The sequence below is a fragment of the Ranitomeya imitator genome, chromosome 2 (genome assembly GCF_032444005.1).
Source record: "Ranitomeya imitator isolate aRanImi1 chromosome 2, aRanImi1.pri, whole genome shotgun sequence".
Lineage (NCBI taxonomy): Eukaryota > Metazoa > Chordata > Amphibia > Anura > Dendrobatidae > Ranitomeya > Ranitomeya imitator.
This window is the reverse complement of record NC_091283.1, coordinates 234,110,368-234,136,088: the sequence shown is the minus strand read 5'-3', so window position 1 is coordinate 234,136,088 and position 25,721 is coordinate 234,110,368. Positions and strand designations below refer to the sequence as shown.

Here is a 25,721-nt window from a genome sequence, read left to right as displayed (position 1 = left end):
TACTCCATGTGCGGTCTAACTAGGGATTTGTACAGAGGCAGTATAATGCTCTCATCATGTGTATCCAGACCTCTTTTAATGCACCCCATGATCCTGTTTGCCTTGGCAGCTGCTGCCTGGCACTGGCTGCTCCAGGTAAGTTTATCATTAACTAGGATCCCCAAGTCCTTCTCCCTGTCAGATTTACCCAGTGGTTTCCCGTTCAGTGTGTAATGGTGATATTGATTCCCTCTTCCCATGTGTATAACCTTACATTTATCATTGTTAAACCTCATCTGCCACCTTTCAGCCCAAGTTTCCAACTTATCCAGATCCATCTGTAGCAGAATACTATCTTCTCTTGTATTAACTGCTTTACATAGTTTTGTATCATCTGCAAATATCGATATTTTACTGTGTAAACCTTCTACCAGATCATTAATGAATATGTTGAAGAGAACAGGTCCCAATACTGACCCCTGCGGTACCCCACTGGTCACAGCGACCCAGTTAGAGACTATACCATTTATAACCACCCTCTGCTTTCTATCACTAAGCCAGTTACTAACCCATTTACACACATTTTCCCCCAGACCAAGCATTCTCATTTTGTGTACCAACCTCTTGTGCGGCACGGTATCAAACGCTTTGGAAAAATCGAGATATACCACGTCCAATGACTCACCGTGGTCCAGTCTATAGCTTACCTCTTCATAAAAACTGATTAGATTGGTTTGACAGGAGCGATTTCTCATAAACCCATGCTGATATGGAGTTAAACAGTTATTCTCATTGAGATAATCCAGAATAACATCCCTCAGAAACCCTTCAAATATTTTACCAACAATAGAGGTTAGACTTACTGGCCTATAATTTCCAGGTTCACTTTTAGAGCCCTTTTTGAATATTGGCACCACATTTGCTATGCGCCAGTCCTGCGGAACAGACCCTGTCGCTATAGAGTCACTAAAAATAAGAAATAATGGTTTATCTATTACATTACTTAGTTCTCTTAGTACTCGTGGGTGTATGCCATCCGGACCCGGAGATTTATCTATTTTAATCTTATTTAGCCGGTTTCGCACCTCTTCTTGGGTTAGATTGGTGACTCTTAATATAGGGTTTTCATTGTTTCTTGGGATTTCACCTAGCATTTGATTTTCCACCGTGAATACCGTGGAGAAGAAGGTGTTTAATATGTTAGCTTTTTCCTCGTCATCTACAACCATTCTTTCCTCACTATTTTTTAAGGGGCCTACATTTTCAGTTTTTATTCTTTTACTATTGATATAGTTGAAGAACAGTTTGGGATTAGTTTTACTCTCCTTAGCAATGTGCTTCTCTGTTTCCTTTTTGGCAGCTTTAATTAGTTTTTTAGATAAAGTATTTTTCTCCCTATAGTTTTTTAGAGCTTCAATGGTGCCATCCTGCTTTAGTAGTGCAAATGCTTTCTTTTTACTGTTAATTGCCTGTCTTACTTCTTTGTTTAGCCACATTGGGTTTTTCCTATTTCTAGTCCTTTTATTCCCACAAGGTATAAACCGCTTACACTGCCTATTTAGGATGTTCTTAAACATTTCCCATTTATTATCTGTATTCTCATTTCTGAGGATATTGTCCCAGTCTACCAGATTAAGGGCATCTCTAAGCTGTTCAAACTTTGCCTTCCTAAAGTTCAATGTTTTTGTGACTCCCTGACAAGTCCCCCTAGTGAAAGACAGGTGAAACTGCACAATATTGTGGTCGCTATTTCCTAAATGCCCAACCACCTGCAGATTTGTTATTCTGTCAGGTCTATTAGATAGTATTAGGTCTAAAAGTGCTGCTCCTCTGGTTGGATTCTGCACCAATTGTGAAAGATAATTTTTCTTGGTTATTAGCAGAAACCTGTTGCCTTTATGGGTTTCACAGGTTTCTGTTTCCCAGTTAATATCCGGGTAGTTAAAGTCCCCCATAACCAGGACCTCATTATGGGTTGCAGCTTCATCTATCTGCTTTAGAAGTAGACTTTCCATGCTTTCTGTTATATTTGGGGGTTTGTAACAGACCCCAATGAGAATTTTGTTACCATTTTTCCCTCCATGAATTTCAACCCATATGGACTCGACATCCTCATTCCCTTCGCTAATATCCTCCCTTAAAGTGGACTTTAGACAAGACTTTACATAGAGACAAACCCCTCCTCCTCTCCGATTTTTACGATCCTTTCTAAACAGACTGTAACCCTGTAAGTTAACTGCCCAGTCATAGCTTTCATCTAACCATGTCTCGGTTATTCCCACTAAGAAAATGAAAAAAGGCTTCTCCCCTATGTGACTGCTCTGATGTCAAACAAGAAGTGCTTTCCATTTAAAACATTTCCCACGTTCTGAAAAAGAAAAAGGCTTCTTCCCTGTGTGAGTTCTCTGGTGACCAACCAAATATGATTTCTGGTTAAAACATTTCCCACATTCTGAACAGGTAAGTTTTCCCTGAGTGGTACATATTGGGCCATCTGAAAACGGAGTTTAGTCTAGGACAATTTGTCTGCACTACCAATTAACAGCTGTTACAATACCAAACTAGGGCAGTCCCTATAGGAGAAAAAACACAAGAATTATACTGTAATGTCACATACTATCTATTCCTGACACTGGAGTGGCTTATAAACTGACGAAGTATAAAGTTTGAAGTCTGGGATCTGCCAATATGTGGCTGGTTTTCTGACTGTTTTGGATAATATGATACATGACTTTAGTTTATTTTTTGTCTAGTCCCGCTTGAATATCAATATTAAATAGTCTCCTGATGAGTCGCCTTTGGTGAGGACGATGAAACCCGTAGAAATGAGAGTCTTGGAGAGTGAGTGTGTATACGTCACCTCACCCTATTTACTGAACTGTTGGGTACATGATTTTTCTATTAGTAACCTACTGACTAATCTTCAGGGGGTGAATTATGGGTATAGTTTTACATTTGGAATTAATAAAGTTTAGTTTTATCCTTTTGACAGCAAACATGAGGAATGACAAGAGACAACTCCTTTAAGAAAATTCAACTTTAGTTAAAACTATTCCAACATTATTAACATAAAAAAGGCTTTTCCCCTATGTGAAGCGTCTGATGTTTATTAACAGTTGATTTCCAAGTAAAATATTTCCCACATTAAGAAAATGAAACAGGATTCTCCTCTGTGTGACTGCACTGATGTCTAACAAGAAGTGCTTTCCATTTAAAACATTTCCCACATTCTGAACAAGAAAAAGGCTTCTCCCCTGTGTGAGTTCTCTGGTGACCAACCAAATATGATTTCTGGTTAAAACATTTCCCACATTCTGAACAGGAAAAAAGCTTCTCTCCTGTATGAGTTCTCTGATGTCTAACAAGAAGCTCTTTCAATTTAAAACATTTCCCACATTCTGAACAGGAAAAAGGCTTCTCCCCTGTGTGAGTTCTCTGATGTCTAACAAGAAGCTCTTTCCATTTAAAACATTTCCCACATTCTGAACAGGAAAAAGGCTTCTCTCCTGTGTGGGTTCTATGGTGATTAACCAAATCTGATTTCTGATTAAAACATTTCCCACATTCTGAACAGGAAAAAGGCTTCTCCCCTGTGTGAGTTCTCTGATGTCTAATAAGAAGCTCTTTCCATTTAAAACATTTCCCACATTCTGAACAGGAAAAAGGCTTCTCCCCCGTGTGAGTTCTATGGTGCCTAACCAAATCTTTTTTCCAGTTAAAACATTTTCCACATTCTGAACAGGAAAAAGGCTTCTCCCCCGTGTGAGTTCTATGGTGATTAACCAAATCTGATTTCTTGTTAAAAGATTTCCCACATTCTAAACAGGAAAAAGGCTTCTCCCCTGTGTGAGTTCTCTGGTGAGTAACCAATTCTGATTTATGGCGAAGACATTTTCCACATTCTGAACATGAAAAAGGCTTCTCCCCTGTGTGAGTTCTCTGGTGTCTAACAAGACTCTTTTTGAGAGTAAAACATTTCCCACATTCTGAACAGGAAAAAGGCTTCTCCCCCGTGTGAGTTCTATGGTGATTAACCAAATATGATTTCCCCTTAAAACATTTTCCACATTCTGAACAGGAAAAAGGCTTCTCCCCTGTGTGAGTTCTATAGTGAATAACCAATTCGCATTTCTGGATAAAACATTCCCCACATTCTGAACATGAAAAAGGCTTCTCCCCTGTGTGAGTTCTCTGGTGTCTAACAAGACTCTTTTTGAGAGTAAAACATTTCCCACATTCTGAACAGGAAAAATGCTTCTCCCCTGTGTGAGTACTATGGTGCCTAACCAAATCTGATTTCTGGTTAAAATATTTCCCACATTCTGAACAAGAAAAAGGCTTCTCCCCTGTGTGAGTTCTCTGGTGAATAACCAAATCTGATTTATATTTAAAACATTTCCCACATTCTGAACAGGAAAATGACTTCTTTGCTTTAGGGGCAGTTTGTTTTTTAATGCCTCTTTTGTGACTTTGATTTTCCTTAGTAGTCAGTAATGAATCAGAAGATGGGACCTGTTTCATAGGATCAGATGACAGATCTTTGCTGTGAATGGATGATGATATATCTGGAGTAATGGCATTCACTTTAGTTGTATCTTGTAGGATCTCAAGTTCATTAGATTTGAAAATTGAAGATGTCAGCTGTCCCTCTGATCTCCTGGTACAGTAATCTGCTAAGATAAAAAACAATTATTATTTTTTAATAAAATATCCTTTAGTTTTATATATTTGAACATTTCTACTTAAACTGTCCATAAAAATGGCATGCTATGTAAAAAAAACCTTTAATTACACTATGTAATGATTATTGATTTCCGGAGTAGACAGTGTGTTTTCCTAACCCTAAAACAAATAGAAAATAGTTGTTGTTCCACCAAAACTTTGCTTCTGTGATCAAGACAACGACATTTTTCGTTTTTTGGTAAAAATCTCGATCTTTATTCAATACTGAGTAGTCTTCTAGAATATTCTTGAACTGCTAGAATTGTGCAGAGGATTCTACAATTTTCCAGAATTATCTAGAAGTTTCTAGAAACTTTTAGAACTTTCAAGAACATTCTAGGACTGTTCAATAGTAGTCATGCAAGTATAAAAGCACAGGTGACTCGAACCAACATTTCAGTTTGTTATTGCTGAGTAAGAGAATAACGAATCGTAGTTAAAGAGCAATATTTTTTTAGATGGCATCAAAACTATGAAAACTATGTGCAGTTGGTTCAGACTCTCATAAAGAATTACGCCATAATGGGATGCAGAATGTCTCTCAAAGTCCATATCCTTGATGCTCATCTTGACGCTCATCTTGGCAAGTTCAAGGAGAACAAGAAAACTCAGAGGAGCAATGCGAGTGCTTTCATCTAGATATATTGGACTTTGAACGTTACCAAGGACAGTATAACGAAAACATGATGGGGACTACATTTGGGGGCTTCATTGAGAAAGCGATTAGCAGTACACCAGCAAATCTAGAACACCTCATTTCTGAACCTTTTTGAGAGATTTTTGACTGTAGTCGTTTTTCCATAGTCTTTAAACATAAGCACTTGAAATATTACACTTGGAAGCCAGGAATAAAGATTGTGTTCCATGGTGTTATTTACCAAGACAAGGACTGTTCACAGTCTAATAGAAAACCTTGTTGGATGAACCAGTAGCGTGTGGTGTTCAACTGTTTGTTCATTCTGCCTCCCAAATATCAAATAAAAAGAAACCAATCAATGTTATGTAGGAGAAAATAATACCAATTCTCATCTCACAAAAACAAGTCCCCACTCAGGTCCATCATCTGTCAATGGAAAAACAGAGGTTCCCACACTACTAGTGGCTCAAAGGCTGTTGAAAAGTAACAGTTTCTATAAACCAAAATAGCAAAATCCGCTCTCACTTCTGAGTCTTGCAGTGTGCTCAAACAACATGAGAAGAATCCACTTAATTTGCGGTGTGTGTCTCCTGGAGCACAATCTGGGCACTATGTGCTGGGAAGTAAAATGGCAAATGTGTAATTTTCACTCTCCAACATCCACTGCGTGTTAATTTCCGGAAAGTGGCTGTGGAGTTAAAATGTTAATTCTTCCTACACACGTGGTCTAAATTGTTGGTACTCCTCATTTAATGACAGAAAAACCAACAATGGTCACAGAAATAACTTGAATCTGACAAAAGTAATAATAAATAAATAATCTATGAAAATGAACAAATGAAAGTCAGACATTGAAAGTCATGACATGAAATCGGCCTGGACAGAAATGATGGAATCCTTAACTTAATATTTTGCTGCACAACCTTTTGAGGCAATCCCTGCAATCAAACAATTTCTGTAACTGTCAATGAGACGTCTGCACCTCTTGACAGGTATTCTGGCCGCACTTCAAGAGCAATCTGCTCCAGTTGTCTCCTGTCTGAAGGTTGCCTTTTCCAGACGCCATGTTACAGCTATTTCCAAAGATGCTCAATAGGATTTAGGTCAGGGCTCACAGAAGGCCACTTCAGAATAGTCCAATGTTTTCCTCTTAGCCATTCTTGGGTGTTTTTAGCTGTGTGTTTTGGGTTATTATCCTGTTGCAAGACCCATGAGCTGCGACTGAGACCAAACTTTCTGACACTGGGCAGCAAATTTCTCTCTAGAATCACTTGATAGCCTTGAGATTTCATTGTACCCTGCACAGATTCTAGACACCCTGTGCCAGATGCAGCAAAGCAGCCCCAGAACAGAACAGAGCCTCCTCCATGTTTCACAGTAGGGACAGTGTTCTCTTCTTGATATGCTTCATTTTTCCATCTGTGAACATAGTGCTGATGTGCCTTGTCAAAAAGTTCAATTTTTGTCGCATCTGCCCACAGGACATTCTCCCAGAAGCATTGGGGCTTGTCAACATGTAGCTTGGCAAATTCCAGTCTGGCTTTTATAAGATTTTTTTGCAACAATGTTGACCTCCTTGATCATCTCCCATGAAGTCCACTTTAGCTCATACAATAACAGATGGTGCGATCTGACGCTGATGTTCCTTTAGCTTGAAGTTCACCTTTAAATCGGTTTAGAAGTTTTTCTGGCTCTTTTGTTATTATTCGTATCATCCGTCTCCTTGATTTGCCTCAATTTTCCTCCTGCGGTGACTTCCATGGAGGTTGGCTACAGGCCCATGGATCTTACATTTCTGAATAATATGTGCAACTGTATTCACAGGAACATGCTTGGAAGATGGTCTCATAACTTTTACCTTTAACATGTTTGTCTATAATGTTCTTTCTAATCTCCTGAGACAACTTTTTCCTTCCCTTCCCCTGGTCCATGTCACCAAAGAGCACAATGAGTATCTGAGAAACCATTGATACATACTAGTTAAACTGTTCCGATTACATACCTTTTCAAGGGACTAGATCAATATGGACACTCCAAAATAGAGAATTCCTGCACAAACACACAGAGTAAATGTCCAAAAAGAATTACCGTATATACTCGAGCATAAGCCAGGAATTTCAGACCATTTTTTTAGGCTTAATGTGGGAGAGTATACATCACTGTAAATAAACCCATTAGCCAAATATCACTGCCCTAGGGAAAAAGTGACACTCAAACAAAGTCCTGCTTACCCATGTCGCCTGTCAGCGAGTGTCCAGGGCTGCCTTGGACATATGTGACTGGCGACATGGGTAAGAAAGACTTTGAATGTCGCTTTTCTTCCTAGAGTAGTGATATTTGGCTAATGGGTTTATTTAGAGTGATGTACACTCTCCCACATGAAGCCATATTAAGCCCTCTACTTTTTCGGATAATTGGTATAATGTTTGCACCTTATTTGCACTATGCACTTTTTTGCTGTTGCTTTGACGTTTATTAAGGTGGAGATTTATGACCTCTGTTTGCCCAGCCTGCTTTTTCTCAGTGCCACTGTTTTTGTGTCCTTCACACAGAAGCTCTCTATATGCCTTGTCATTGATGAGCTGTTTTATCATAATTTTTTGGTGATTTTCTTGTAATATGTTTTTAACAAACATTGTTAGTTTTATAAAATAACTCTTTTTGGACAATGAGTATCTGTAGCCCTATATACAGGCCACTCACTGATTCCAGGATTGTAGACACCTGTGATGCTAGTTACTGGACACACCGTGATTTAACATGTCCCTTTTGTCACATTATTTTCAGGGGTAACATCATTTCTGTCCAGGCCTGATTCATGGATTTGGGCAAACAACCGCACTCAGACAATATTTTGCATCAGAGATGTGAAGTATTTATTAAGGTAACACCACAGTGGTCAACAGATTTCTGAGGAGGAACGTTTCGACCTGAAAGGTCTTTCTCAAACCTCACTTAGTGAATAGTAATGGAGGAAAGAGGAGGAGGACGAAACTTGTCCGGTAAATGGAGACAGAGGCTCCACAAATGGTCCAGGAGACAGGGGAACGGAGGTCCGGAACGGCACGGACAGGGCACAGAGTCCCTAAAAGCACTGTGGGTCCTGTAAGTAAGAAGAAGGAAAGCAGAGAAGATAGTGCCAAGCATGTTCATGGTGGAGATCTATTGAGCTGCCAGTTGACCACGAACAGTGCTCCCAATACATTGTGTCTGCAAACTATTCCAGCTAGATCTCTATTCAAACAGCTAAATGGCGCTCCTTCCCTTCTGAACACTGCCATGTGCCCAGAGAGTAGTGTACAATCGTATGTAGGGTATTGTGAGAAGCTGGAAAATAATTTGTAAGATCCATTTGTTTTCTATTATCCTTTGTGAATAATGCCAAAGTTATCACCACAGAAAGTGACACACGTCAGATTGTAAAAATGGGGCCTGATTAAGAACACAAAACTGGCTGCGGGAAGAGGATAAATCAGAGGATTCTGGACACTACTGTAATCAAAAACTGACTATAGACAATAACATCTACTGAAATGCTCAAACTGAACAGTCTCCATCAGTAATAAATGAGGAGCTAGTGGTGAAACCTCTCTGGGGTAATTAGAGCACGGGGCTCGGTGACTTCACAATCTAAACTATCGGAAGCTCCAATATTTTCTGTCAGATGAGTTTCAAGAAGAAATATTACACATTTAAAGAGAACTGTGTATAATAATGCAGAGCGGAGATGTCTTAAAGGGAACCTGTCAGCAGGATTGTGCTCAGTGACTACAGACATTGTCAGGTCGGTGCCGTTATACTGATTACACTGATACCTGGTGATGAAATCCGTCTTGTGGTTGTTGTTTAATCTGTATTTGTAGTTTTCAGTTAATGAGATTCTCGTGCTTAGAAAAAAAAAATTTCATCCAGCAAAAAGTCACTGGTGATGGCGGCGCCTGCGCAGTCTATAAGTAAGAGATAGATGCTACTGTGCAGGTGCCGCTGGTGTCATTTTGCTGGATGTAATATTTTTTTCTAATCCTCCCAATAGCCACAATATTATAGGCATTATCAACAATAATATCAACACTATTATATAAATTATGTAACATGGGGGGGGCAGGTCAGTGAGGGATCAGCGACCGGACATAAGCCAATACAGATGAATATGTAATCAGAGCAGCACATAAAGCCCCGCCCCAGAGCACCACATAATGCCCGCCCCAGGGCACCACACAAAGCTCCGCCCACAGCCCCGCCCCAGAGCACCACATAAAGCCCCACCCCAGGGCACCACACAAAGCTCCGCCCACAGCCCCGCCCCAGAGCACCACATAAAGCTCAACCCACAGCCCCGCCCCAGAGCACGAGAATATCGTTAACTGAAAACTACAAATACAGATTAAACTACAGTAAACCAGAGTTGCACTCATTTATGGTCCATTGGAGCTACTATGAATCCTGACCAGAAGATTAGAGGAAATAATATTGCTCCCCATTTCAGGAGAGATTGTGCCGTAATCTGAGTTTCTTAGGATCAAAAACAATGTAAGTTATGAGGTGGAGTGACTCCATGAAACCAGGGCTGGAGCCAACACATCTCCTGCAGGCGGGAATAAATGTATATTACAGCCATCAGCCACGCACAGCCGGTGTGATGGGTTTATGTAGATTATCACAATCCTCCAGGATAAAGGGAAACTCTGTTATTGTCCAGAAATTCACACTTGGCCTCACTGCACATTTAATGTTGTCCATCATAAAAGTGAAGTTTGGCCAGAAAGACGGGACCTGGTCTTGTAGGGACCATATGATCACATTCAGCAGCACAGAAGGGAGAGAAGGGAGATTCCTCCGATAAGATCTCAGGGTTCTAGGAAGCCAACAGCATCATTACCCTCCGCTTTCTCTTACAGGCCCATCATATTTTTCTTCAAGTGATTTTCTATCTTGTCAGCACATTCTACGTACGCTGTCATTTGGCTTTATAGCTTACAGATCTGGGCAGGTAACAGCGTCTCCTAAACCCATGGGGGAGGTGGATCTACCAGGTTGTAAGTTCTACAGAAAAGGGCTTTCAATGACCAAAGTCATTAGAACAGTTTTGGGTGGAGGAGAATGTTGTGGTCTAGAGGTAAAATGGTGATCATGGTAATACGGCCGGACTACACCACCGATAAAGCCGCCACAGCCAGTGACTGAGAAGAATCAGTGGTCACTACTCACTTGGGTAGTCATATGTGAGAATCTCCTCTTGACACCGCTCATCCCCCCTCACATATGTCTCTGTAGTATTAATATCGGTCAGATCTTCACCCTGAAACAAATAATGTAAAAGTCACCGACAGATGGAGAAGTCACATCTATGATCAGCTCTAATCCTGCCATCTCCACCGCTCTCATTACACAAGTATAAAACATATAATACTGGTGGATAAAACAAGACTGAGCACAAGACCTTCACCGGCGTCTACACATCATAGGGGAGATCTCCTGACACCTTCTCTCCATCTACCTGATGATCCTGAGGAGCATTGGGATCTTCTTGGTTACAGTCCTGTGGAAGAAGAGGACGGGGACATCTCTCTGGTGTTGTCCTCTTACTGGATAGATCTGGAGGAAACACATACAGGGGGTGAATTCATTCTTTACATACAGATAATTTTAGGCTGTATGTATTTAGTCCTGTCTATTACCTGGAGATGTGAGGGGCTGGGGAACCTCCATTATGACGTTCTTGTACAGATCTCTGTGTCCTTCTAGATACTCCCACTCCTCCATGGAGAAATAGACAGCGACATCCTGACACCTTATAGGAACCTGACACATACAATGATACCGTCATCCCCCGATCCCTTCATAGCGTTACTGTATAATGTCCCAGCATTCTCACCTCTCCAGTCAGCAGCTCAATCATCTTGTAGATGAGTTCTAGGATCTTCTGGTCATTGATGTCCTCATGGATCAGGAGGTGAGGTGGAGGCCCCGTGATTGGGCTCAGGGGTCTTCCCCATCCCTCAGACACAGGGTCCTGACAGCGATCACTAGAGGTCTTCTTCACCACTGTGTAATCCTGGTAATGGAGAGACACATTAATAAATCTCACTACAGACATTTCCAGAGTCCTCACCTCTCCAGTTCTGTCCATCTGTTATTCCCATAGATAAGAATGATGTAATGTGACGTCATCAGAATCTCTCACCTCTCCAGTAAGCCGGAAGAGGATCTCTAGGGTGAGGTGTAATATCCTCTCCGCCATCTTGTGTCTGTCCATATCCATCTTTGATGGGTAAATCAGGAAAATTCTCTTTTGTAGAAGATCTTCACTGAGAGGATACGATATTGTAGAGACCTGAATGAGAAGATGAGACGATGTAACATCACAAAAATCATGTGTAATATGTGGGGGCACACAGGGGTCAGTAGTAATATATGGGGGCACACAGGGGCCAGTAGTAATATATGGGGGCACACGAGGGCCAGTAGTAATATATGGGGGCACACGGGGGCCAGTAGTAATATATGGGGGCACACATGGGCCAGTAGTAATATACAGGGGCACACAGGGGCCAGTACTAATATATGGGGGCACACAGGGGCCAGTACTAATATATGGGGGTATACAGGGGCAAAAAATAATATATGGGGCACACAAGGGCCAGTAGTAATATATGGGGGCAGACAGGGGCCAGTAGTAATATATGGGAGCACACAGGGGCCAGTAGTAATATATTGGGGCACACAGGGGCCAGTAGTAATATATGGGGACACACAGGGGCCAGTAGTAATATATGGGGGCACACAGGGGCCAGTAGTAATATATTGGGGCACACAGGGGCCAGTAGTAATATATGGGGGCACACAGGAGACATTACTAATATATGGGGGCACATGGGGGCCAGTAGTTATATATGGGGGCACACAGGGGCCAGTAGTAATCTATGGGGGCACACAGGGGCAAGTAGTAATATATGGGGGCACAAAGGGACCAGTAGTAATATATGGGGGCACACGGGGGCCAGTAGTAATATATGGGGGCACACGGGGGCCAGTAGTAATATATGGGGGCACACAGGGGCCAGTAGTAATATACAGGGGCACACAGGGGCCAGTACTAATATATGGGGGCACACAGGGGCCAGTACTAATATATGGGGATATACAGGGGCAAAAAATAATATATGGGGCACACAGGGTCCAGAAGTAATATATGAGGGCAGACAGGGGCCAGTAGTAATATATGGGGGCACATAGGGGCCAGTAGTAATATATGGGGACACAGAGGGGCCAGTTGTAATATATGTGGGCACACAGGGGGCATTGCTAATATTTGGGGGCACATGGGGGCCAGTAGTTATATATGGGGGAACACAGGGGCCAGTAGTAATATATGGGGGCACACCGGGGCCAGTAGTAATATATGGGGGCACACGGGCCAGTGTTAATATATGAGGGAGCACAGGTGCCAGTAACATAGTAACATAGTTAGTAAGGCCGAAAAAAGACATTTGTCCAACCAGTTCAGCCTATATGCCATCATAATAAATCCCCAGATTTACGTCCTTCTACAGAACCTAATAATTGTATGATACAATATTGTTCTGCTCCAGGAAGACATCCAGGCCTCTCTTGAACCCCTCGACTGAGTTCGCCATCACCACCTCCTCAGGCAAGCAATTCCAGATTCTCACTGCCCTAACAGTAAAGAATCCTCTTCTATGTTGGTGGAAAAACCTTCTCTCCTCCAGACGCAAAGAATGCCCTCTTGTGCCCGTCACCTTCCTTGGTATAAACAAATCCTCAGCGAGATATTTGTATTGTCCCCTTATATACTTATACATGGTTATTAGATCGCCCCTCAGTCTTCTTTTTTCTAGACTAAATAATCCTAATTTCGCTAATCTATCTAGGTATTGTAGTTCTCCCATCCCCTTTATTAATTTTGTTGCCCTCCTTTGTACTCTCTCTAGTTCCATTATATCCTTCCTGAGCACCGGTGCCCAAAACTGGACACAGTACTCCATGTGCGGTCTAACTAGGGATTTGTACAGAGGTAGTATAATGCTCTCATCATGTGTATCCAGACCTCTTTTAATGCACCCCATGATCCTGTTTGCCTTGGCAGCTGCTGCTTGGCACTGGCTGCTCCAGGTAAGTTTATCATTAACTAGGATCTCCAAGTCCTTCTCCCTGTCAGATTTACCCAGTGGTTTCCCGTTCAGTGTGTAATGGTGATATTGATTCCTTCTTCCCATGTGTATAACCTTACATTTATCATTGTTAAACCTCATCTGCCACCTTTCAGCCCAAGTTTCCAACCTATCCAGATCCATCTGTAGCAGAATACTATCTTCTCTTGTATTAACTGCTTTACATAGTTTTGTATCATCTGCAAATATCGATATTTTACTGTGTAAACCTTCTACCAGATCATTAATGAATATGTTAAAGAGAACAGGTCCCAATACCGACCCCTGCGGTACCCCACTGGTCACAGCGACCCAGTTAGAGACTATACCATTTATAACCACCCTCTGCTTTCTATCACTAAGCCAGTTACTAACCCATTTACACACATTTTCCCCCAGACCAAGCATTCTCATTTTGTGTACCAACCTCTTGTGCGGCACGGTATCAAATATATTAGTAGTAATATATGGGGGCACACGGGGGCCAGTAGTAATATATGGGGCCACACGGGGGCCAGTAGTAATATATGGGGGCACACAGGGGCCAGTAGTAATATATGGGGGCACACATGGGTCAGTAGTAATATATGGGGGCACACGGGGGCCAGTAGTAATATATGGGGCCACACGGGGCCAGTCGTAATATATGGGGGCACACGAGGGCCAGTAGTAATATATGGGGGCACACGGGGGCCAGTAGTAGTATATGGGGGCACACAGGGGCCAGTAGTAATATATGGGGGCACACATGGGTCAGTAGTAATATATGGGGGCACACGGGGGCCAGTAGTAATATATGGGCCCAGTAGTAATATATGGGGGCACACAAGGGCCAGTAGTAATATATGGGGGCACACGGGGGCCAGAAGTATATGGGGGCACACAGGGGCCAGTAGTAATATATGGGGGGACACAGGGGCCAGTAGTAATATATGGGGACACACAGGGGCCACTAATACTAGTTAGGGCCACATAGAAGGACTTATGGCCCCTGTAGGTGAATATTACCATGTGGGGGAAGAAGGGAGAATTCTTACAGCGGCCGGTACACAGGGGAGGACATTACTGTCTGGAGACAAAGAGGAAAACGCACTCACTGCACAGACACAGCCAGGACTCCCAGGTGTGAATAAGCGCTATGGTGAGGGGGTGGAGTATGGAGGCGATATAGGAGGAGGAATCCCCCACATGGAGGATGACGAGGACTGCGCAGACTCCACCTGCAGAGCCGCACACCGGGAATCCACGGGGAGAAAGGAGCTTCTAACACCAGACTGTGCGGCTCCTCCCAAGTGTGACGTCATTCTGGGGGCGTGTCACACTGGGGGAGTGCCCTGACTTAGTACAGGCAGAGAAGCCACACACCCCGGGTTAGCCCCCTTATTGTGAATTTGGGTAAAAAATGATTTCATTCATTAGATCTTTGTTAGATGCGGTTTGATCAACCAAAACTAACATTAGATCTCCTCTACAAAATAAGATATTTCCGATCTTTTTCAGGGGGAAGCTACCCCGTAGCTAGCACCCCTACTTTGAAATTTGCAGTTTTTTTGGATTGATTCTGATATTCTTTTGGTTGATCAGCAAAAATTAACGTTAGATCTCCTTTCGTTCCCGAGATATTGGGGGTGTCATGTGGGGGTTAGCTCCCATACTTTGAAATTTGCATTTTTTTGGGATTGATTCTGATATTCTTTTGGTTACTAACGTTAGATCTCCTTTCGTTCCCGAGATATTGGGGGTGTCATGTGGGGGTTAGCTCCCATACTTTGAAATTTGCATTTTTTTGGGATTGATTCTGATATTCTTTTGGTTACTAACGTTAGATCTCCTTTCGTTCCCGAGATATTGGGGGTGTCATGTGGGGGGTTAGCTATGGATTAGCCCCCATACTTTGAAATTTGCAGTTTTTTGGATGGATTCTGATAGATATTCGTTAGATCCGTTTGAGCAGCGGTCCTGACGTGTAGATGGAGAAGAGGAGGGGTCTAAGGACAGAGCATTGGGGAGACCAACAGAGAGAGAGTGAAGTGAGGAGGTGGTGATTGAGTGGGACAATCTGAAAGTTCGGTCAGTGAGTCATTCTCGTCCCCCGTGATGCCTAAAGGCCGCCTCTTCACAATCATCGCAACACACTGCCCCCTTCCCCACCGCAACACATCGCCAATGAAGTCCTGATGCTGTGCACAACTGGCCCCCGCCGAAGTCGCCGCTGCTCAAACAGATCTAACGAATATCTATCAGAATCCATAAAAAACTGCAAATTTCAAAGTAGGGGGGCTAACCCGTAGCTAACCCCCCACCTGACACCCCCCAATATCTCAAGAACGGAAGGAGATCTAACGTTAATTTTTGCTGATCAAACTGGATCTAATGAATATCTATCAGAATCCATTAAAAAAGGCAAAGTTCAAAGTAGGTGGGGCTTGTTTTTGCATAGCAAGTTGTATTTTTCCTTGGCACCACTTTGGGGTGCATAAAAATGTTCTGTACAACTTTTATCTATTTTTTAGGAGAGGGAAAAAATTTAAAAAAAATAATTACGCTAATGTTTTTTGAGTTTTATTTTTAGTTAATTTCCCGTGCGTTAAAAATAACAGAATTACTTTATTCTCCAGGTCAGGTCGGACACACCGATACCAAATTTATGTAAATTTTTTTTTTTTTTACTAATTTTAAAAAGTAAAACCGTTTGTTTTTAAATGAGAGGATTTTACCTCGCCACATGCGCAGCCCCGTAGCACTTTTATTTGTCTGACTACGGAGCTGAGATTGCCTTGCGCAGGCGTGTACTTTGGAGGACACAGCATGAACTTCAACCCAATATTGCGGCCAGCATGCAGCCAGCAGGTAAGGAAAGGGTGAATCAAACACCTGAAAACCCCGCAAACCTGTCCCACCAAATTCAGGTGACAGGTTCCCTTTAACAATGGAAACCTGAAAGTTTAGGACTGCAAATCCCTGTAATATAAATAGAACACGTACATTTTATCATCTAGACGGAGTTCCTGAGTTATCGGTGTTTGTCTTATACAAAAAACAAAGAAAATTACTAATGTGACTAGATATAAGTTTATTCAAATGTTTAATATCATAGAATACCAACAATAATCTACTATATAATTGTCTAAGGGTCACTTCCGTCTGTTAGGGGTCGAGTTCCCGCCTCTGCACAGGGGGAATCTCGGGCCATCTCCGCTGCGGTCTCCGATTCTTCTCCTACTGCAGTGGAGCCTGCTCAGCGGAGACGTCGGTCCCAGCGTCTTGCTCAGTCTGACTCTGTGCTAAGAGTTACTGCTGTCCTTCCAGCTTCTGCCATTGAAGTCAGTGCTGGGCAGCGGCGAGCAGACGCTTCTGGGACTAAGTCCTGCTTTTCTCGTTCTGAGCATGCCCAGAGTAAGATCTCTCAGTGGAGATCGAGGGTCACATGATCAGACACTGCAGCTAAAGTCAGTGGTCCTTCAGGAAGGTGCTGTAGGTGCTCACGTTCTGTGGCAGCCTCTCATTGGTCCTTCTAGGTCCTGTACGTCCTGCAACTATTTAAGGCTCGCATGGCCCCACGGCCATGCGCTAGTATTATTCTATGTTATGTGCTTTGCGCCAGTGTGGTCATGTGAGGTTGTGTTCAGGGACCCGGCTGAAATAAGCCCCTAGAATGCTGGCACCTCCGGCGAGGAGATTTTGTGTGAATGTATTCAGGGACCTGGCTGAAATAAGCCCCTAGAATGCTGGCACCTTCGGCGAGGAGTTTTTGTGTGCATGCATGACCACTGACTGCTCTCAGTTGGGTAGTTAGCCTGTGCCTCTGTGAAGTCTAACAGGGCGCAGTGCTTTGAGTTCACGGCTACTCTGTGAAGTAACAGAGTTAGCTCATACCGCCATATAGTTCCGCTGTTTGCTAGCAGCAGGTTCTCCTGCACGGTGGACCCCAGGCTGCGAACGCATCTATTATAATAAAACCTCTATATTTACTCGGTGCGTTCTGCTAGCCCTAAAACCGTCTGTCTGTCTTTATGTCTCTCTTTCTGTCTGTCACGGATATTCATTGGTCGCGGCCTCTGTCTGTCATAGAAATCCAAGTTGCTGATTGGTCGTGGCAAAACGCCCACGACCATTGCCACGACCAATCAGCGACGGGCACAGTCCGGTGGTAAAATGGCAGCTCCTTCCTCCCCGCAGTCAGTGCCCGCTCCATACTACCCTCCAGTCAGCCCTCACACAGGGTTAATGGCAGCGTTAACGGACTGCGTTATGCCGCGATGTATCGCACTCCATTAACGCGGCTATTAACCCTGTGTGACCAACTTTTTACTATTGATGCTGCATATGCAGCATCAATAGTAAAAAGATCTGTTACAAATAATAATAATTAAAAAAACGTTATTCTCACCCTCCGACATGGCGCGCTGTCCTCGGCAGTGCAAGCGGCAGGTTCCGGTGCCAAGGATGCTATGCGAGAAGGACCTGCCATGACGTCACGGTCATGTGATCGCGACGTCATCACAGGTCCTGCGCTCATACCAACCCTGGGACCGGAAGCTGCCGCGTGCACCGCATACAGGCACCAGGACTTCAAGGGGCCTTCGGAAGGTGAGTATATGTTTATTTTTTATTTTAAGTCTTTTTTAACCACGCATATATAGTGCCCACATTGCTATATACTACGTGGGCTGTGTTACATACTGCGTGGGCTGCGTTATATACTACATCTCTGTGCTATACACTAACATGGCTGTTATATGCTATGTGGCTCTGCTATATACTACGTCGCTGACCAATATACTACACAGCTGTGCAATACACTACGTGGCTGTGCAATATACTACGTGCCTGTGCAATATACTACATGGCTGGGGAATATACTACATGGCTGGGCAATATACTACGTGGCTATATTATATACTACGTGGCTCTGCTATATACTATGTGGCTCACCAATATACTACATACCTGTGCAATACACTACGTAGCTGTTACAGTGGGGCAAAAAAGTATTTAGTCAGTCAGCAATAGTGCAAGTTCCACCACTTAAAAAGATGAGAGTCGTCTGTAATTTACATCATAGGTAGACCTCAACTATGGGAGACAAACTGAGAAAAAAATCCAGAAAATCACATTGTCTGTTTTTTTATCATTTTTTTGCATATTATGGTGGAAAATAAGTATTTGGTCAGAAACAAACAATCAAGATTTCTGGCTCTCACAGACCTGTAACTTCTTCTTTAAGAGTCTCCTCTTTCCTCCACTCATTACCTGTAGTAATGGCACCTGTTTAAACTTGTTATCAGTATAAAAAGACACCTGTGCACACCCTCAAACAGTCTGACTCCAAACTCCACTATGGTGAAGACCGAAGAGCTGTCAAAGGACACCAGAAACAAAATTATAGCCCTGCACCAGGTTGGGAAGACTGAATCTGCAATAGCCAACCAGCTTGGAGTGAAGAAATCAACAGTGGGAGCAATAATTAGAAAATGGAAGACATACAAGACCACTGATAATCTCCCTCGATCTGGGGCTCCATGCAAAATCCCACCCCGTGGGGTCAGAATGATCACAAGAACGGTGAGCAAAAATCCCAGAACCACGCGGGGGGACCTAGTGAATGAACTGCAGAGCGCTGGGACCAATGTAACAAGGCCTACCATAAGTAACACACTACGCCACCATGGACTCAGATCCTGCAGTGCCAGACGTGTCCCACTGCTTAAGCCAGTACATGTCCGGGCCCGTCTGAAGTTTGCTAGAGAGCATTTGGATGATCCAGAGGAGTTTTGGGAGAATGTTCTATGGTCTGATGAAACCAAACTGGAACTGTTTGGTAGAAACACAACTTGTCGTGTTTGGAGGAAAAAGAATACTGAGTTGCATCCATCAAACACCATACCTACTGTAAAGCATGGTGGTGGAAACATCATGCTTTGGGGCTGTTTCTCTGCAAAGGGGCCAGGACGACTGATCCGGGTACATGAAAGAATGAATGGGGCCATGTATCGTGAGATTTTGAGTGCAAACCTCCTTCCATCAGCAAGGGCATTGAAGATGAAATGTGGCTGGGTCTTTCAACATGACAATGATCCAAAGCACACCGCCAGGGCAACGAAGGAGTGGCTTCGTAAGAAGCATTTCAAGGTCCTGGAGTGGCCTAGCCAGTCTCCAGATCTCAACCCTATAGAAAACCTTTGGAGGGAGTTGAAAGTCCGTGTTGCCAAGCGAAAAGCCAAAAACATCACTGCTCTAGAGGAGATCTGCATGGAGGAATGGGCCAACATACCAACAACAGTGTGTGGCAACCTTGTGAAGACTTACAGAAAATGTTTGACCTCTGTCATTGCCAACAAAGGATATATTACAAAGTATTGAGATGAAATTTTGTTTCTGACCAAATACTTATTTTCCACCATAATATGCAAATAAAATGTTAAAAAAACAGACAATGTGATTTTCTGGATTTTTTTTTCTCAGTTTGTCTCCCATAGTTGAGGTCTACCTATGATGTAAATTACAGACGCCTCTCATCTTTTTAAGTGGTGGAACTTGCACTATTGCTGACTGACTAAATACTTTTTTGCCCCACTGTATATACTACGTAGCTATGTTATATACTACGTCGGTTGTGTTATATACTACGTCACTGTGCAATATAGTACGTAGCCTGTGCTATATACTACCTACATATTCTAGAATACCCGATGCGTTAGAATCGGGCCACCATCTAGTTTACAATAAATATTCACAAAAGATGTACGCTTTATTTAAAGAATAGAAGGACTGAAAATTCCTATGAGTGCAAAGTAACTCAAACAAAAGAAAGAAGAACACTAAGACCCCAACACCGGGGTGTTACTGTTCTTCTTCTTTCCTTTGTTTGAGTTATTTGGCACTCATGGGAATTTTCAGTCCTTCTATTCTTTAGATACAGCCTACATCTTTTGTGAATATTTTTTTTTTTTTATGATATTAAACATATTTGAATAAATTTATCTCCATTTCCCTTATAGTTTTTCTCCACTCATACAAAAACCCTACTTCGGAATGGAGGAACAGTCTTTGGATAGAAAGAAGTGCGTGGCGGTCAGAGTGCTCTGAGGCTGGCTTGGTGCCTAGTAGATGCTGTAGCTGTTCTCAGCCTGTGAGGAGCTTATTCAAGTTATCGGAGAAGCAAAAGTCTTTGTTTTGTTGTATTCAGCCTCTTATTGTTGACAGAGGAGCTGAATTTAACCCCCTGACCCCCAGCCTTAGCTTTACAAGAAGTGTTTTAAAGAATAGCTTAACTTTCAAACCAGTGCTTCCCCACCCTCATTATAACTTACCTTAGGGTACCATCTCACAGTGGCACTTTGGTCGCTATGACGGCACGATCCGTGACGTTCCAGCGATATCCTTACGATCTCGCTGTGTCTGACACGCTACTGCGATCAGGGACCCCGCTGAGAATCGTACGTCGTAGCAGATCGTTTGAAACTTTCTTTCGTCGTCTAGTGTCCCGCTGTGGCAGCATGATCGTATGGTGTAACAAAGGTGTGCACGATATTATATACGATGTGCGCATAGTAACCAACAGCTTCTACATCGCAAACACGTCATGAAATTATCGCTCCAGCATCGTGCATTGCGAAGTGTGACCGCAGTGTACGACGCTGGAGCGATATTGGAGCGATGCTGGAGCGTCACAGATCGTGCCGTCGTAGCGACCAAAGTGCCACTGTGAGATGGTACCTTTAGTCCTGCCAGTTTTGTGTTCCTACACTGTGGTATCAGCCATGGTTCTTGCCATTCACACCCGCTCTTGTCTCCCTGACATCCACCCAATATTTTCTCTGGCAAGTGTCTACATGTGTAGTCACCCAAGATGGCATCAGCCCCAATTGGAGGCTTTCTCTGAAATCTGATTAGCAATAAGGAAAGGAAGGCTCTGATCACTTCTGGTGCAATCTTGGGTGACTACATATGTAGTCACCAGCAAGAGGAAATATCTGGTGGACATTGGGGAGACAGAGTGCGATGCAGCGGCCAGGAGCGCTGTACTGATGCAGGACTAAGTAAAGTCATAACAACAAGGCCCAAAGAGACAATAGAGGTAAACTTGCTTAAAAGTTTAGCTACTCTTTAAAGAGCGATTGTCTTTACTCATTTGTTATACCTGTAAACAGGAAAAGCTACATTTAACATATATTACAACTTCTGCATTTCCACATAGTTTATTTGGGTCTACTGTTCTTACAGAGTAGCTCTGTCACGATTGGACTGGCAAGTAAACAGGGACCAGGGGCACCTTTCCTGGCCCTAGCTCTAGGGGGCACCCTAACTCGCCCTGTTCCCTGTGATACCTCAGATGGCGAGGATGCTGGGGCCTCCACCCTCCCCCTGTCTCCTGACTGCCGCCCTGCGTCTGTCCCCCTCCCCCACCCAGGGAAGAGAGGCGCTACCGTGTACAACAGTACACCAACCCGACAAACAGGGGAACAAAGACAAGGGTAAAAAGAAAACTCCACTTACACAAAATGTGCTCTCACAAATAACAGAGGTATCCACCAGGGTGTGAAGGACGGGGACGGTGTTATGATCTGGTGGCCTAGGAGCAGCATGAGACGTACTCTGAGAAGGTGGTACCTGTACTGACCGCAGACCCTGAACTTAGCACCGCAACTAGAAGTTGCCGTGGGATGTACCTAACACTCCCTAGACACCTCGAGACAGCCGGAGGACTAAATACCCCTAAAGATAGAAACGGGAAAACTATCTTGCCTCAGAGAAAATCCCCAAAGGATAGACAGCCCCCCACAAATATTGACTGTGAGAGGAGAGGGAAATGACATACGCAGACTGAAATCAGGATTTCGCAAAGGAGGCCATTCTAGCTGAAAAGAAAGAATAGGACAGAGTACTATGCGGTCAGTATTAAAACACTAGAAAATATCCACCACAGAAAATACAAAATCTCCACATCTGACTAAAGACATGGAGGGTATATCTGCATCTACAGAGATACAGCTTGACTGAAAAAATCCTTACACAGACAAAGTTGGACAAGACAAAACATGGAAATACACTGAACTATAAGGCCCACAGCATGTGGACTGCAAAAACAAAGCCAGAACTTATCTTTGTTGAAATGAACAGCAAAACAGGAGAGACCAGGCAGGGATGTGAATCCTCCAAAAACAATGGAAAACTGGCACTGACTAAAGAATCAAGCAAGACTAAATAACCCAGTCCAAATTACAATAAGTGGACACACCTGATGAATGCTGCGATCCAAAGACAGCAGCACTACCACTCATAACCACCGGAGGGAGCCCAAGAGCAGAATTCACAACAGTACCCCCCCCCCCCTTGAGGAGGGGTCACCGAACCCTCACCAGAGCCCCCAGGCCGATCAGGATGAGCCAAATGAAAGGCACAAACCAAATCGTCAGCATGAACATCGGAGGCAACAACCCAAGAATTATCTTCCTGGCCATAACCCTTCCATTTGACAAGATACTGAAACTTCCGCCTCGAAAAACGAGAATCCAAAATCTTCTCAATCACATACTCCAACTCCCCATCAATCAACACCGGGGCTGGAGGATCAACAGAGTGAACAACGGGCACCACATATTTCCGCAACAAAGATCTATGGAAAACATTATGGATGGAAAAAGAGGCTGGAAGGGCCAAACGAAAAGACACTGGATTGATAATCTCAGAAATCCTATAAGGACCAATTAACCGAGGCTTGAACTTCGGGGAAGAAACCTTCATAGGAACATGACGGGAAGACAACCAGACCAAATCCCCAACCCGAAGTCGGGAACCAACACACCGACGACGGTTAGCAAAACGCTGAGCCTCCTCCTGAGACAACACCAAATTGTCCACCACATGAGCCCAAATTTGCTGCAACCTGTCAACCAGAGAATCCACGCCAGGACAATCAGAAGGCTCAACCTGCCCTGAAGAAAAACGAGGATGAAAACCAAAATTACAAAAAAAAGGCGAAACCAAGGTAGCAGAACTAGCCCGATTATTAAGGGCAAATTCGGCCAATGGCAAGAAAGCCACCCAATCATCCTGATCAGCAGACACAAATCATCTCAAATAAGTTTCCAAAGTCTGATTAGTTCACTCGGTTTGGCCATTTGTCTGAGGATGAAATGCGGAAGAAAAAGACAAATCAATGCCCAGCCTAGCACAAAAGGCCCGCCAAAACCTAGAAACAAACTGGGAACCTCTATCGGACACAATATTCTCCGGAATGCCATGCAAACGAACCACATGCTGAAAAAACAACGGAACCAAATCAGAAGAGGAAGGCAATTTAGGCAAAGGTACCAAATGAACCATCTTAGAAAACCGGTCACCAACCACCCAGATAACCGACATCCTCTGGGAAACCGGAAGATCTGAAATAAAATCCATAGAAATATGCATCCAAGTCCCACAGGACTGCACAAAAGAACGCACATCCCGCGACAAAGAAGGCCACCAAAAGGACCTACCAACCAAATCTCTGGTACCAAAAATCCCAGGATGGCCAGCCAACACAGAACAATGAACCTCAGAAATCACTTTACTAGTCCATCTATCAGGAACAAACAGTTTCCCCACTGGACAGCGGTCAGGTTTATTAGCCTGAAATTCCTGAAGAACCCGTCGTAAATCAGGGGAGATGGCAGAAAGAATCACCCCTTCCTTCAGAATGCCGACCGGCTCAAGGAACCCAGGGGAATCAGAAAAACTCCTAGAGAGGGCATCAGCCTTAACATTCTTAGAACCCGGAAGATACAAGACCACAAAATCAAAACGGGAGAAAAACAGGGACCATCGAGCCTGTCTAGGATTCAGCCGTTTGGCAGACTCGAGGTAAATCAGATTCTTATGATCGGTCAGCACCACAATATGGTGCTTGGCCCCCTTAATCCTAGCAAACAAATCAGAAAGCAAAGGCAAAGGGTATTGAAATTTGACCGTGATCTTATTCAAGAGGCGATAATCAATACAGGGTCTCAAGGAGCCATCCTTTTTGGCAACAAAAAAAACCCCTGCTCCCAATGGTGAAGAAGATGGCCGAATATACCCTTTCTCCAAAGACTCCTTAATATAGCTCCGCATGGCGGCATGTTCTGGCACAGACAGGTTGAAAAGTCGGCCCTTAGGGAACTTACAACCTGGAATCAAGTCAATAGCACAATCACAGTCCCTATGCGGTGGAAGGGAACTGGATTTGGGCTCATCGAATACATCCTGGAAATCTGACAAAAACTCAGCAATTTCAGAAGAGGGGGAAGAGGAAATCGACATCAAAGGAACGTGACCATGAACCCCCTGACAACCCCAACTAGTCACAGACATAGATTTCCAATCTAACGACGGATTATGTACCTGTAACCATGGAAAATCCAGCACAATAGCATCATGCAAATTATGCAACACCAGAAAACGACAATCTTCCTGATGGGCTGGCGCCATGCACATGGTCAGCTGTGTCCAAAACTGAGGTTTATTTATAGCCAACGGTGTAGCATCAATGCCCCTTAACCCTGCTGTTCTGTTGGTCAAAAATGACCGACTTTGAACTTCAATATTCTTTAAAATATTCAAGATGCGGCTCTGAAACCCGTGGCCGACCGACCCATCCTCATTTAAGTCAATCAACCACAAGTTTCAGAACCGCATCTTGAACACCCCAAAAAATACCAAAGTTCAAAATAGGTCTCCCCAGACCGAACAGAACAGCAGGGTTAAAGGAATAGGGTTCTGCAAAGGCTGCAAAGGGAAACAACAACGTCTGGCAAATTCTAAGTCCATTAAGTTCAAAGCGGCACCTGAATCCACAAATGCCATGACAGAAAATGATGATAACGAGCAGATCAAGGTCACAGATAACAGAAATTTAGGTTGTACAGTACTGATGGTAACAGAACTAGCGATTCTCTTTGTACGCTTAGGGCAATCAGAAATAACATGAGCAGAATCGCCGCAGTAAAAACACAACCTATTCTGACGCCTGAATCCTTGTCGTTCAGCTCTAGACAAAATCCTATCACACTGCGTAGGCTCAGGACTCCGCTCGGAGGACAACGCCACAGTGTGCACAACTCTGTGCTTGTGCAAGCGCCGATCAATCTGAATGGCCAGAGACATAGAATCACTCAGACCAGCAGGCGTGGGGAACCCCACCATAACATCTTTAACGGATTCAGAAAGACCCTTTCTAAAAATTGCCG

General features: G+C 43.5%; 1 protein-coding gene across 1 annotated transcript in view; it reads right to left on the bottom strand.

The window, feature by feature from the left end:
* Window positions 1–3,031: 3,031 nt before the first annotated feature.
* LOC138662804 (oocyte zinc finger protein XlCOF6-like) overlaps window positions 3,032–25,721 on the bottom strand; it is a 47,058-nt gene continuing 24,368 nt past the window's right edge. The window contains exons 2-7 of the mRNA XM_069748760.1: window positions 11,523–11,672; window positions 11,214–11,393; window positions 11,017–11,140; window positions 10,836–10,933; window positions 10,547–10,637; window positions 3,032–4,652 (exon numbers count right to left, since the gene is read on the bottom strand). Coding sequence (XP_069604861.1) covers window positions 3,124–4,652; window positions 10,547–10,637; window positions 10,836–10,933; window positions 11,017–11,140; window positions 11,214–11,393; window positions 11,523–11,600 — 2,100 coding nt within the window. The 5' untranslated portion in view covers window positions 11,601–11,672 and the 3' untranslated portion in view covers window positions 3,032–3,123. The remainder of the gene's footprint in view (window positions 4,653–10,546; window positions 10,638–10,835; window positions 10,934–11,016; window positions 11,141–11,213; window positions 11,394–11,522; window positions 11,673–25,721) is intronic.